Source organism: Vombatus ursinus, unplaced genomic scaffold (assembly GCF_900497805.2).
Source record: "Vombatus ursinus unplaced genomic scaffold, bare-nosed wombat genome assembly UNPS02001287.1, whole genome shotgun sequence".
NCBI lineage: Eukaryota > Metazoa > Chordata > Mammalia > Diprotodontia > Vombatidae > Vombatus > Vombatus ursinus.
Window position 1 is genome coordinate 12,249,976 of NW_020941065.1, and position 15,609 is coordinate 12,265,584.

Genomic DNA, 15,609 nt, shown 5'->3' on the forward strand with positions numbered 1-15,609 from the left:
AATGCTCTGTCCTGCACCTCTTCTCTTCTGTCTCTGCACTATTTCACTGGGTGATCTCATCAGCTTCCATAGATTCAACTATCATCTTTATGCTGATGATTCTCATATCTACATATCCAACCCTAACCTCTAGTCTCCCATCTCCAGCTGCACACTGGACATCTCCAGCTCAATGTCCCATAGACATCTTAAACTCAACCAGTCCAAAATGGAACCAATGCTTTCCTTCAAAGTCTTTGTCTCTTCCTAACTTTCTTATTAATTTAAATAGTATCACCATCCTTTCAGTCACCCAGGCTTATGAGCTAAAGGTCATCCTTGACTCCTTACTCCCTTTCAACCTGATGATGATGGTGATGATGATGATGATGATGATGGTGATGATAGAATGGTAATATGACCTCTGAGGGCTCTTTCAGGTCAAGATATATGGTCCTATGAACTTAACTGGGCAGCTAGTTGGCATAGTGAATAGAGTGCCAACCCTGGAGTCAGGAGGACCTGAGTTCAAATCTGGACTCAGACACTTATTATCTGTGTGACCCTGGGCAAGTAAATCACTTAACCTTGCTTGCCTCAATTTCCTCATTTGTAAAATGACCTGGAAAAGAAAATGACAAACCAATCCAGTGCTTTTTGCCAAGAAAACCCCAAATAGGGTTACAGAGAGTTGGATATGACTGAAACAACTCAACAACAACAACATGAACTTAACCTCTCTATGCCTCAGTTTACTCATCTGTAAAACAAGATAATTAGATTTGAGTTCCTTTCCAGTTCTAGATCTATGATCCGATGAGAAAAGTAGTATGTATCAAAATTGAGCACACAATAAAAAAGTTAATTATAAAATTTAAAAATAGAAAAACCATGTAATGGGAAGATCTCTGGCTTTGGAGTCAAAGGACCGGGTTCTAATCCCTGCATCATCATTACTTAGCTTTGTGACTTAGGTTATTAGTCAAGTCTGGGCCTTAGTTTCCCCCTCTGTAAAATAAGGGAGTTGGGCAAAGTGAACTTTAATGTCCTTTCCAACTTTATATTTGATGAGTCAGGAATTATAGGTCCTGGGGGAAATGTCTTAGTCTCACCATAACTCTATTTCTGTAAAATGGTGATAAGTTTTATACTTTCCCTTCCTAGGAATATAATAAAAAGAAATGTGATGATAAATATTGTGTTTTGTGCTCTTGGGAGGGATGGCACCAAAACATCTCCGGACGTTCAATGAGGGATATACTCACTGCTAAGAAGGCAGGGCTGATGGCTACCCAGCATATCTTCCAAAACAGGCCTGGGCTGAAGCCAAGCATGACCTTCACATCATGACAGAACTGCTGAATCCCTGAGCAGAGAAAACAGTACGTGTCAGCTCCCTTCCTCACTGACCTCAATCTCAGCAGTGGAAGATATTGGAGAAAGGAAGAAGGCTTCCCCTTAACTATTTGCCAAACCCTGAGTAAGTAGCTGGAGCACTTTATCCTTGTCCCTCCAAACCCCACCCCCCTCACCAAAACCCTTGTTCATGCTGCCTAATGTAGCTCTTCTATCAGAGAAATTCTCTCTCTTTTCTCATATAGTGAGCCCCTTGAAAGCAAGGACTTTCTTGCTTTTTCTATTTGTATTCTCAGCACTTAGCGAAGTGATTGGTAAGTTCTTAATAATGCCTTTTTGTTCATTCACTTATTCATCTGTCTATCAGTTCATTCATTCAGAGGTTAAAGGCAATGGACAGGGTTATTCATCTATCTATCAGTTCATTCATTCGGAGGTTAAAGGCAATGGACAGGGTTAGAGATATGGCATGATAGCAATGGGAAAAATCTCTGTTCCTTAGCTTGCAACATCAGGCTTGGCAGCATCCTGATTTCAGAAGGTTGAAGACATCTACATGGGCCATGGAAGCAGATGAACTAAAGGCATAGATGGGTGGAGAAGGAGCTTAGGGTGACTAGTACATACTAGCCTATCTGGGGAGAGCAGAAGCAAACTTCAAGATGTTATGGCTATTGTGAGTTAGCTAGTATGGCTGTTATATGGCCTTGTTCTCATGTTATATGGAGCTGAGAGTTTTATGAAGGAAATGAACTTCCTGGTTATCTTGTTCTGTCTTACAGCTCAGGAGACTGAAGGAAAGGATGTAAATGGACTCCAACCTAGGAGTGGGGTTTGCCATGAGGTTGAAACTAGGAAATGTTTGTAAAGTCCAGTGTTCTATGACATAGATGTCTATTGACTGTTGTTATAATTAAATTCTTCTAATTCAATTCTTGTTTAATCAAGACCTGGAAGTGAGTGGCCTAAACAACACTGGATCTGGAAAGAATGGAAGTGATTGGTATTGGGGGTATCACAAGTGATAACTTAAGATTTTCTCGAACAAAAATAATCTGAAGTATAATAGTAAGGAGTGGAGTGCTGACTGATAAACAGGTGCCTGTGCCATGGTTCTGACTGCTGATAGAGTTAATCTGTTATACAAAGGCATGACAGGCATAAGGAGAGAGTCTCTCTTCCCTTTCCCAATCCCCAAAGGGTCTTTTTTGTATTTTTGGCTTTTTTTGTACCATAAAACCAAGAAACAGTAATCGCCTCCAAGAACACCACAGCCAGAATGGAGCAGTTAGCACCAAATTCTTCCAGAAGCTTGATCACATACGCACCTCCCTAGAACAACAAAAGAAGGCCACCTTCAGGGCTGTCTGAAGCATCCTACTCCAAAGGAAGCCTACAAAAGGCAGAGGAGGTAGTGGAGTTCCAAGGAAAGAGCCCTGAACAGGCAACCAGAAGACACCTCCACTGGCTTACTAGGTAACCATGAGACTCTTTAAAGTTTTTCATTTTCTGAGCCCCAATTTCCCCATATTTAAAATGAGGAGGTACTCTGATACAGTGGAAAGAATGCTGGATTTTGAGTCACAGGTTATGAGTCTGAATCCCAGCTTGGCCACTTCCAAGCTGTGGGACTTTAGACAAGACAGCTAGCCTCTCTGGGTCTCGGTTCCTTTGCTGTAAAATAAGAGGGTTGGATCACATGATCTCTCAGGCCCCTCCCAACTCTGAATTTATTCTCCTTTGGTCCTAGATCCCTTGGTTGTATGTGTTGAAGATGTATGGAATCTTTCTAAAGGTGTAGAATGATTTGTAGAAAGTTCACTGGAGATGTTCTCATTATCATCATCTCTGCCATCAACTTCTGCTGAATTTACCTGGTTCCAGTTGCCTCAGTTTTCACTAGTGCTTCTGCAGGGATGGAATGGATGGGCAGTGGTTAGACTGGGCTCCTTCGATAGAGAGTAACAGCTTGAATAATGATGATTCTGCAAAGTGTAGCCAGAGCAGTAACTAGCCATTTTTATGCTCAGGGCAAGCAGTAGAAACACTTCCTTGGTTCATTTGCAGGGTGTGTGTGTGTGTGTGTGTGTGTGTGGAGGGGTGGACATTGGAAGCAACACAAAGTCACTGTTGCAGAGGTTGCTGGGAAAGAATGAGAATAGGTTGGGTCCAAAAGGGGAGGAGTTCCCCTGGGGAGTGGCCACCAGGGGGAGGTAACTGTTGGTGATAACTTTCTTTTTTATTTTCTATCATTCTTACTAACTAGGTGCTGAGCTTAATTGTTTCACTGTGGCTGTAGGACTGAATGTCCTTCTAGATTCCAGTGCCCTGGGACAAAGCCCAAGCCACCTTGTCCTGGTTATAGCTCTGAGTGTAGCTCCTAATGACAAAGAAATTCTACAAACCCCTGTTTATCCTTATGTCTCCTACTCACGACTGGTATATGTGGTCCAGTGGATAGAGCACTAGGTCTGGAGTCAGGAAGACCTGAGTTTAAATCCAGTCTCAGACCCTTACTAACTGTGTGACGTTGGGCAAGTCCCTTAACCTGTCTTCCTTAGTTTCCTCATCTGTAAAATGGGGGGCAAAAAAGCAACTACTTCCCAAGGTTGTGGTAAGGATCAAATGAGATCATATTTGGAAAGCACTATGCAAACCTTAAAGTGTGATATAAATTGCTAGCTAGTCTTCTCCTCTGTATTTTGTTTTTCTCCCTTTTCATCATCATCATAATCTCCCCTTCTCCCTCTTCTTCCTCCTCCTCTTCTTTCTTTCTTCTTTTTCCTCTTCTGTATCTTCCTCTCCTTCTGATTTCTTTTCCCTTTTTTCCTCCTCCTCCTCCTCCTTTTTCTTCTTCTTCTCCTTCTTCTCCTTCTCCTTCTTCTTCTTCTTCCATTGACTCTTCCATTGAAGTGTGCTATTTTTTCGTAGGTCATGTCTCACTGGCAATTATAGAATGCTTTGATATTTGTACGTCTCATCCACTCTCTCATTTGTGCCTCAAAAAAGCCCTCTGAGGTAAGTCCTATAGGCAAATTAGTCACATATTATAGATGGAGAAACTGAGGCCCAGAGAGATTAATTGACTTGTTCAGAACCAACCAGCTCATAAGTGTGAGATGCAGGATTTGACACCGGTCTTACTGATTCCAAGCCTAGCACTCAGGGTAGTCCATTAGACTGCCCTGCATACTCATGGAAGGATGGGGCTCATCTTATGCTAAGGGAAGAAACAGAAGCCCTGGTTTGGCCTGAGCATCCTCAAGCTTGTGGGAACTCTGTTTTTTCTCTGCCGTAGTGCCCAGGTGTATCACTCACCCAACTCTTGCCATACTCACTTGGGTCAGCGTGGCAAGTGAGCCCAGAAAGCAGACAGCCACCAGGCCCAGGACCAAGAGTTCCCTCCTTTGGGTGAGGGTCTGTGGATATTCATCTATCAAAGCTGTGATGATGGCCTCCAGGCCCCCAAACTGCAGAGAGAGCCACAGCAGAGCAAGTTGATGTGGGACCAAATATCAACCAAAGCTTGAATTCCCACCCCTCCCTGTGCCTGATGTGATGCTTCTGTCCCTCTCCTGAGGAATTCATGAGCTGTTGATCTACACCAGTGCAAGTAGTTTCCCCATTAGGAGTTCCCTGTACTCCCCAAGGACTCCCCAAAATGAGAAAAGTCTACTTCTCTGACTGACTAAATTCTGGCCCCATATATAGTGGAGCCATGAAGTATTTAACTCAAAAAAACCCCCCAACTATTTAACCCTCAACAAACTGATTGACTGATTTCCATCAAATGGGTGTTTACACTTATAAGATTCAACTAAGTAGGTAATGTGTGTATATATATCTATGTATCTATCTATATGTGTATATATATGTATATGTGTATATATGTATGTATATATGTACATGTGTATGTGTATATGTGTGTATATATATATATATATATACATATACGTATATGGAGAGAGAGAGAGGGAGACCTGGTGACCCAAAGGGTCTCCTGTTATATGGAGGAGGTGAATAGGACCAGTGCCAATGATGACTCATATACAAGATGTGACTTAAGCTCTATCATCCAGAAAGTGATTGGAAAAGGTCAATTATGCAGGGACAGTAAAAGATGACAGATGGACAGCACAAGGGCTCAACTGGAAACTACAATACTAATGTGAGGTCAGGGTAAGTACAATAATTGTTGTTCAGTTGTTTCAGTTGCGTCCAACTCCCCATGACCCCATTTGGGGTTTTCTTGGCAGAGATACTGAAGTGTTTCACCATTTCCTTCTCCTGCTCATTTTACAGATGAGAAAACTGAGGTAAACAGCGTTAAGTAACTTGCCCAGGGTCACTCATCTAGTAAATGTTTGAGGTCAAATTTGAACTCAGGTCTTCCTGACTCCAAGCCTGGCACTCTATCCACTACACCACCGAGTTTACCTATTTTTCCTTGAAAATGGAGGAATGCATGAGATGCCCTTTCAAGGTTCTATCCTCCCATCCCAAAGCCAGGCAAAGTTACTCACAGTGCTGTCTAATCCCAAGGTGATCATCATGAGGAAAAACACAATGGAGAAGAATGTGGATCCCACCATATTGGCAGTGGCTTCGGGGTAAGTGATGAAGAGGAGGCTGGGACCTGATAAAGAGTAGGAGAAGAGTAATTTTTTCCTTTATTATTTTTCCAAGTAGAGTCCAGTGCCTTCTGGAACTATTTCTAGAGGAAAAAAATTCTCCTTCAGTGGGTGATGAGAAAAGCTTCAGGATGCAACTCCAGGGGCCACTTCTGGTACACATACCTTAGGGGGGAATCAGACCTGGATATGAGTCAATTTGTTTCTTTATTGTCCTACCATGCCCACCAAGAAATCCCATTATTAGTAGTATTTTTTTCTAGCGCTTTGTAGTTTTTTCCAGAACATTTTCATGAATGCAATTTCCCCTGATTCTTCCTCTAGCCTTCTGAGACAGAATGAACAAGTATTGTTATTGATGTTTTTTGGATATGAAAAATTGAGACACAGAGAGGATCTTAGGACCCAGAGCTGGGGAACTCAGAAGCCATATGGTCTGACCCTCTCATTTTACAGATAAGGAAACTGAGCCATAGAAGGGTTAAGTTACCTGTCTAGGGTTACATAGCTAGTGTTTGAAGTGGGATTCAGACTCAGATCCCCCTGACTCCATATCCAGTATCTTTACCACTATACCAGCCTTGATATATTGGATAGAAGTCTGACACCTGAGTTTATGTCTTGATTCTGACAGTATTAGCTGTGTGACTCTGGGTGAGTCACTTAATTTCTCAGTGTTCCAGGCAACTCTCCAAGACTATAAATTCTTGATCTACTTTGCTGGAGGGAGTTTCTACAGGAGGAATCCTCTTGAAAAGTCATGGTCACAAAAAACCAAACATACTCCCAAACCCTAATCTAGTGAACAAATATGTAAATTTTTTTTTAGTGAGACAGTAGGGGTTAAGCGACTTGCCCAGAGATGCACAGGTAGGAAGTGTTATGTAATAAAGTTTTAATGGGTTGACCTGTTACTTTTAACAAGTAATCTATTTACACAATATCTGAGGTCTTTATCTGAAGGGGTGACTCCAAGTGAAAATTTCAGGTCCCTGTGGCAGGGATCTGGGAGACATAGTTCAGGAGTAGGGGGCCTTTCAGTGCCCCTCAAACCATACCATATAAGCAACTTGCTTTGCCAAGTGCACCTAAGAATGGTGCACCAGTGAAAAATAATCCTAATTCATAGCTATGTAAGATTTACAATGACTTGGTGAAGGAGGTGGTCACAAGGATTATTCTGATTTACTGATGAGAAAAATCAGGGCTAAAGAGGTTAAGCAGCATGTCCTAGGCAATGTAGCTCATAAGTGTCAGGGCCAGGATTTGAACAGAAACCTCCTAACTCCACGTCCAACATGTTTTTGTAATAAAAGCAAAAAACAAAAACAAAAACAAAGCTGAAATGGTTTGTTGCTTCCTTTATCCAGTCAGTGAAGTTCATGGACCTTGGGCTGAGGAAGGTGAATTCAGGTAAAAGGGATACAGACCTTTGTCCCTTGCCACTTCTTCTACTTCGATGTCCCTCATCTCAGCCATGTAGCCCAGGACAGTGAAGATGACAAACCCGGAGAGGAAGCTGGTCAAGCAGTTCACCATGCTGGTGATAAGCGCATCCCTGCAAGTCAGAAAACCTGAGTGTGGTTTGGAGAGTGCGGGGGATGGCTAGAATGTCAGCCTTCAAGTGCTATAAGCTTTAAGACCACAGGGGAAGACATAGAAAGGCAGATGGAAGTGATGTGCTCTCTCTTGGTCATCTCATCAGCCCCCAGTGGTTCAATGATCATCTCCCTGCAGATGAATTCTTTGCAGATTTCTCCTGATCGGCAGCTGCCAGTGGAGCATCTCCATTGGGATGCCAGGTTGTCATCTCATACTCATTGAGTGCATTGAGTTTTCCTCTAAACCTGCCCTTCATTCAACCTTGTCTATTTATGTCAAGGGCACCATCATTCTCATAGTCACCAGAATTTTCAACCCAGAGTCATTCCCTGCCCTCAAGTCCATGCTGCCTCCATAACATCTCTTTCATATGTGTGTCCTCTCCTTTTTACTCACGTGGTCGCAATAACCTTAGTTAAGCCCTTATCACCTTCTGCCTGGACTATTGCAATAACCTACTTGGTTTGCCTGTTGCTTTCCCCCATTCTTTCCACTCACACAGATGCCACCTTGATGGTCAGTTTACACCTTGACCATCACATTAGCTTGCTGATTGGTCTTTCTGCCTCAAGTCTCTCCCTGCTCCAATCCATCCTGCACCAAGCTACCAAAGTCATTTTCCTAAAGTGCAGATCAGATCACATCATCTTGCTGTTCAATGAACTCCAGTGACTCTCTATTACCTACAGGATCAAATGTAAAATTCTCTGCTGGACATTGTAATCGCTGGCCTCTTTCTACCTCTCCATTCTTCTTATACCTCAATAATCTAGCTATGCTGGCCAACTTCACAGATGACATTCCTCACACACAACAGTCCCTCTCTGACATTAAAGCTCTCTCCTATGCCTAGAATGAGCTACCTCTTTACCTCTGCTGCCTGGATTCACTGCATTCCCCCAAGACTGAGCTCAAACTCCACCGACTTTAGGAATTCTTTCCTGATTTTCCCCCTTCTGATCCTCCAAAGTGCCTCCCCTCTGACATTACTTTCTATACACACTAGATTTTTCTTGTATGCACATAGTTATTTGCATGTTGTCTTCTCCATCAGACTTGAATTTCTTGAGGCCAGGTACCATGTTTTTCTTTCTTTGTATTATCAGCATTTAGTACAGCGTCTGGCATGTACTTAATGAGTGGTTATTGATTGATTGCCTTTCACATACTTATTTGTGTGATGATGGAGGTTGATTTAGTACTTTAAGGTTTACAAAGTATCTTTTTGTTTTCCTAGCACAGTACCTGGCACATAATAGATGCTTAATAAATTCTTGCTTGACTTGACTTTATGTACATTTTATCATTTGATCCTTACAACAACTCTGTGATGTTGGTGCCATTATTATCCTCATTTTACAGATGAGGAAGATATATTTATATACAAATATATGTATATATATACACACACATGTATATATACATATGTATATATAAAACATATACACATATATGTAATATATTTTGTATTTACTTATCTGTGTGTATGCTGTTTCCTCCCAATAAAATGTAATCTGGAAGGCAAGAACATTTTCATTTTTGTTTTTACATCCTCAATACCTAGAACAGTGTCTGACTTTTTGAAATGAATGAATGAATGAGAGATGGAAGTGACTTACCCACAGTCACACGGATAGTATGAATCTGAGGTAGGATTTAGACTTAGGTTTTCCTGACTCCAAATCCAGCACTTGAAGAGCATTTTGACCTCACCACCACCCTCAGTCCCTGGCCCTCCTCTTCCTCCTAACCTTGTACAAATTCAGCTACATTGGCCTTACTTTGCGTCCTCACCTGAAGCAGTTGTTATTAATCTGGTTGTAACTGGACAGAGCAAGCAGGACTCCAAATCCAAGACCCAGAGAAAAAAAGATCTGAGCTGCAGCATCGACCCAGACCTGGTAAGACAAGTGGAATGTAATGGGGGTTAGGATGGAGGAAGGGTGGGAAGGAGAATCAGCATTTGGAGAGCTCCCTCCCTCCAGAGAAGACTCAGAATTGTCAATTCATCCCCCTGGCCACTATCACTGAGGTTTTTGCGTTCTTGTGTCTGTGCTCAGTTGAGGGCAGGTTCATTTTAACAAATTCACCATTTAATCCAATAGAAAATAAGCTCACTGGGGCCAGAGGCCTTTTAAAAAGTATCTTTGTAGCCCCAGTCCCTAGCATGGTGTCTGGCATATAGCGAGTATTTCATAATTGCTTGTTGAATCGATTTAAATTGGAGATTATGTCTTCCAGTAGAATGTAAAACCCTTTGAGAGTAAGGATGGTTTCATTTTAATTTTCATATTACCTGTGCCTAGGACAATCCTTTGCACATAATTGATGCTTAATCATTGCTGAATTGGAGAGAATTCAATAGAACTACAAAATTTCAGAGTTGGAAAGGACATCAAGGACCACCCAGCCTGCACCTGAACAAGAATACTCTATCCAACATGCCTGACAAGTGATCTACCAGCCTGTTATTGAAGCCTTTCATGAGAAGGACCCCATCCCACCTATCAGTAGCTCATTTCACCTTAGGACTTTTCTGTTAGGAAGTTTCTGCTGACATCGAGCTTAAATCTGCCTCTCTGGGCCTGGGACTGTCCTTTGGGGCCAAACATAACAAGTGTAATCCCTCTTCCACAGGACTGCCTTCCAAACACATGAAGGCAGCTTAAAGCTCCCCTCAAAATGAGACATTATCATCAGGTCATGAGGTAAATATGTCCTGTTCATTCAGGTCTTGAAAGGCCTCTGCCTAAGGATACTTAGGTAGTAAGTGGCAGAGACAGGATTCAAATCCATGTCTTGTGACTCCTGATCCTGGGCCTTTTTCTTTCTAGCAAAGTTGCCATCTTGCCTAGACCACCTGGCTAGTTAGGAACTGAAGCAATACCTGGAATCAGGTCTCTCTATTATTATTTTTGTGTTCCTTTCCACTGTACCCCATTACTACTGCTAAGTGGGGAGGTATAAAGGGGGGCCCTCACTTTTTGTGGTTGGCATTTTTGGGGGGATAGCCCCCTTCTCCAAATGGATGCCAGCCCCTGCTCTGAAGGGCTTCACAAAAGATCTCAGAGTGGGAGGGGACCTTAGAGGTCATCAGGAGAATGTAAGCTCCTTGAGGGGAGGGGCTATTTGGCTTCTGCTTTTGTAATACTTAATAAATACCCATCAATTGATTGATTTGTGTTATATGCCTGGGCCAGGAGCTTCTATTGGACTAGAAGTTGTTACTCACTGGAATTGTTTCATTTCTTTGTCTTTATATATTCGGTGCCAGGCATGTTGTAGATACTTAATAAAAAATGCTTGTTGATTATTCAGAAGAGCAATAAAATGCTTTTGGAATTGAATTGAACTGAATTGATCCCGACTAGTGTCAAGAATCTCCAAGACAAACATTCAACCTGAAGAACTCTAGTGAACCTACTATGATAATAATAATAACAACACTTAGTGAGTGTTTTAAAGTTTTCAAAGTTCTTTACACATATGATCTCATATGATCTACATATGTTATCACATTCTACTTTTGAGAAGCTTTAATAAATAAGGTATACACACACATATATTATTCATTCATACAGACACACACATATAGAAATATAATGTATGTGTGTATGTTATAGCAGACAGACATTTCCTACAACTGTTACCCTTGCTTCCTCTGGGGCCAAGCAGGACAAATCTAATCTCTCTTTCCCATTATAGCTTTCTAGCTACTTGACACCTTTCATGTCCCCTTCTGGGTGGCCCAGTAGATAAGCACTGAGACTTGCAATTAGGAAAACCTGATTTCAAATCTCAGTCTCTGACACTGACCGACCTGTGACCCTGAGCAAGTTGCCTAATTTTCATTTGTCCTGGTTTTCTCAACTGTAAAATGGGGATCATAATAGCACCTACTTTTTAGGATTTTTGTGAGGGTCAAAAGAAATAATATGTGTAAAAGGCCTGGCACAGTACATGACTCATGGTATGTGCTTTGTTAATGTTCTTTATCTCCCTTTCTCTTCTCTAGGTTAAACATTCCCAGTTCCTTCCACCAGACCTTCTATGGTATGGTCTTGAGACCACTTACCATCCTGGTTATGTTCCCTGGATACATTCCCTCATTTTACAGAGAAGGAAGCCAAGGCCCAGAGAGAGGAAATGTTACCTAGTGGTTAAAGACAGAACCAAGTTTTGAACCCAGGTCTCCTGACTCCCCATGATCTTCTCATTGCACCCCAACCTTTAAGGTCTCTTCCAGCTCTAAGGTTTATCCTAGGAACTCACATCCCAGCAGGGATAGCCATACTTGGCATTCTTCAATATGTTCTGTGACCTCAATGGCGTGGATATTCTATCCATTGCCCATCCAAGTCTTTTCTTCTGAAGATTCTCACCTAAGTCATTCCACAAATCTCCCATATAGGTGCCATCTACTCAATCAATGCCCTAGAAGTCTTCCTTTGATATTTTCCATATTTTGTGGATACCATCCATTCTAGATTTTCTCAGCAGTGTTAATGTTTTCCTCCAGCTTCTTAAATTTCACTTCCTTTGCTTCCTCAGCATCTTTCTCCTCTTGATCCCCACTTCTCTTGCTCCATCCTCTAAAAAGCCACTCACGTATTCCATCCAGGCATTTTGGTAGGTATAAAGAGGGGAGGCAGATCAGAGCTGAGAGTCCTAGGGCTTGGGCCTCTTTCTTCTGGGGCCTGGATACAAAGAGATCCTCAGGTTGTTGAAAGACTTGAGGAGGGGCACACATGGTAAAGTGCATTATTTGTGATGTCTGCTATTGAAGGTTTTAATTAGAACTTATATCTGGCTGATTACTTTGAACAAAAATTCTCTAATGCAGTCCTACTGTAATTACAGGCAGGAAGTCCATTGTCAATGGGCTTCACAGAAAAGGGGCAGGACCCCTTGGCATACATAGAACCAAGCCTGATAAATGAGATGTGTAATTCAGTTTTCCATTTGCATTTCTAAGGGCCAGGATTGTAAGCATGTTCTTTTTTTTCTGAGGGAATAATGAGTTCATTACTTGGGGCCCTCTGATCTTCTCAGGAAAAAACCCTGTAAGTCAAAGCTGCATGTTAGAGCAGGTGACAGCTGGCAGAGGAGCAGACTTAGGAGAGCAAATATCAGAGGAGGGAAAGAGATCCCAGGGGAGCCTTCAGAGACTGTCAGGATAGCACCAAGGATCACTGAATAAAATAAAGTTTTAAAATAAAAATAAAATTTAAAAAAAATTCCCTTAATTAAAGGATTTGTTCTGTGAAGTTTGGATTCAGTCAAAGGGCCACACTTGAGGACCTAGAAGGCCACTTGTGGTCCCAAGGCTGCAGGTTCCCAACCCCTGCAGGCTAGTGAACTTGAGGACTGGGATACAAAGACAAAAACCAAAACAGTCCCTGCCTTCAGGCAGCTTACATTCTACTTGGAGGAAACAACAGCTTCACTGAGAAATATATACAAGATAGATACAAAATAAATAACTGTCTTCTGAAACCTGAAGGATTGTCACTGTGGAAAACAGATTAGACTCATTCTGTTTGGCCCGAGAGAACAGAATCTGGAGACAGACTTTAGCTAGATGTCCCGGACATCTTTCTAACAATGAGAGCTATCTCAAAGGGGAGTAGATTGCCTAGGGGAGGTGAGGGGCTCAACCCTCCTGGGAGGGCTGTAAGCACAAGTTGGACAGCCATTTTATGGGTATGTTGGGGAGGGGATTCCTTTTATTTCAGAGTTGACTATGTGGTTGCTGAAGGCCCTTCCTACTCTTCAATTCAGTGATTCTGTGAAATATAGTTATTTGGGGATAGTGAGCAATGGGGAGGGGGATCAGAAAAAAGTCTCCCTATTCACTTTCCTTCCAGTTATTTGCTAATACATAAAATGCTGCTGTAAATATTTTGATCTACATGGGACCTCAATGGTCTGGTCTTTGGCCTCTTTGGTGGCATATGCCTAGTAGTGGTATTGCTGGGTCAAAGGGTAGGGGGAGTTTGGTGAATCCATGTCCTGAGAGGACCTCCTAAAGTCATCAGCACTGGCTAAACTAGCCTTCCTGGTTCAGATTCCACCAGGAAAGGGGGCAATAGAATGCTGATTATTACAATTGTTTATTAGCCTTCTGAGGGGAGTTATGGGGATGGAATGACTTTTCAGTGACTCAGAGGGGTACACACACTCACACACATACACCAGTGATTGTAGAAGGGGTGGGAAAGAGAGAGTGGCACATTCTTGCCAAACACATCAGCATCCCACAGTCTCCTGGTGCAGAGCTGCACTGTGCTATTAGAGTCTCGGTGTTTTATTCTGTCTTGGGGCTTATCAGGAGAGGGCAGCCCCAGAACTTGGTTTTATTACTCTCAATGCCCTAAATCCCAGCACGGGGCTGTGGACCCAGAAAAAGTTTGAAGAATCCAGAAAAAGACTTGTTGGCTTACTGATGTGCTCAGCAGTTTCTCCCAGTTGGGCTGGAGGTAGAAGACGATGCCTCTCCAGGCTCCAGGTAAGGTGACTCCTCGGATCAGGAGGATGAAGAGTACCAGGTAGGGGAAAGTGGCAGTGAGCCACACCACCTAGGAAGGGAAGGATAAAGGCAGGAAGCTGGGAGTGGACCAATATACACAGTGGCAGTAGAACTGGGAAATATGGCGGAGCATGTCATAGGAAGGGAGCTTTGCCCTCCTAGTGGGCTCAGGGCCAACCTTACACAAAGTCAGAAAAGATGCTGTCAGAGACTGACCCAAAAGATACTTTTCCCCACCTCAGACAATGCCTAAAACTCCTTCTGTGAGATAAATCCTTTCTGTGAGATAAATCCAATGTAAGGATTGAAATGTAAATATTCCAAGAGAGAGTGTACATTTCCACCCAAAGAATCTAAGAATCAGTTGGAAAGGACCTCAGAGGCCTCTCTGGTTCAACCCCTTAATTTTACAAGTAAGGAAACTGAGGCTCAGAGAGATTAGGGGACTTGTCTAAGGTAACAAAGTTAATACATTTCGGAGGTGAGATTTTTGAAAATAAACGTTTACATGGCACCTACTATGGGCCAGACAGTGTGCTAAGCACTGAACAAATGTCTCATTTGATTCTCATAACAACCCTAGGAAATAGATGTTATTATCATTGTCATTTTACAGTTGAGGAAATTGAGGTAGACAGAGGGTCACACAGTTAATGAGTGTACAAGACTAAGTGCAGCTAAGTGGTACAGTGCCAGGCCCAGTGTCAGAAAGACCTGAGTTCAAATCTGGCCTCAGATACTTACTAGCTGTATGACCTTGGGCAAGTCACTTAACCCTGTTTCCCTCAGGTTCCTTAACTGTAAAGTGAGCTGGAGAAGAAATGGCAAGCCACTCCAGTATCTTTGCCAAGAAAACCTCAAATGGAGTCATGTGGAGTTGGACATAACTGAAATGACTAAACAACAACTTCTTGAAGCCAGGCCAAGTGCTCTAAACACTTAACCACCCAGCTGCCCTGCACCCAGGTCTTCCTGAGTCCTAATTCAGGTCCAGGACTATCTGCTATGCTATGCTGTCCTGCAGTTGTGATTTTTCTAGGGTCACACAACTAGGATGTGTCAGAGACCTGGTCATCCTGACTATCTACCACATCACACAGCCTCTAATTCTATAATCATCCCAATAATACCCTTCACTTACCTTAGAGGCCCCAGTGGAATAATGTAGTTTTTAAATGCTCTATAAATACCTGTTATTCTTGTCCCATTCTTATTTTTCATTCTCCTATATAGAGATTTTTTGTTGGGGGGGGGTTAGAAAGCAAGCCTGGGAGGAGCCTGATCAGGGTGCTAGGGGTCTCAGCTACCTTCCCCGAAGTCTTCACTCCTTTCCACAGGCTGAAGTAGACAGTTGTGAAGATGAGGAAGAGGCATAGCAGAAGCGGCCAACGGATGCCTCCTGGATCCTGCAGGCCGCCTGACTTCTCAATCTCCAGGACTCTCCGCCTAATGGGGAATCACACTGGACCTCAAGAATACAGGGACTTGGAGTGCCTCTGCCCCTCCCCCCCC

At 42.6% G+C, this 15,609-nt stretch overlaps 1 protein-coding gene across 1 annotated transcript in view; it reads right to left on the reverse strand.

Annotated features, from left to right (window-relative positions):
- Positions 1-15,609, reverse strand: part of LOC114043247 (sodium-dependent serotonin transporter-like) — a 78,621-nt gene that overhangs the window by 28,441 nt on the left and 34,571 nt on the right. Inside the window, exons 3-10 of the mRNA XM_027862318.1 lie at positions 15,405-15,543; positions 14,012-14,146; positions 9,363-9,466; positions 7,397-7,524; positions 5,859-5,971; positions 4,674-4,805; positions 2,568-2,667; positions 1,245-1,345 (exon numbers count right to left, since the gene is read on the reverse strand). Coding sequence (XP_027718119.1) covers positions 1,245-1,345; positions 2,568-2,667; positions 4,674-4,805; positions 5,859-5,971; positions 7,397-7,524; positions 9,363-9,466; positions 14,012-14,146; positions 15,405-15,543 — 952 coding nt within the window. The remainder of the gene's footprint in view (positions 1-1,244; positions 1,346-2,567; positions 2,668-4,673; positions 4,806-5,858; positions 5,972-7,396; positions 7,525-9,362; positions 9,467-14,011; positions 14,147-15,404; positions 15,544-15,609) is intronic.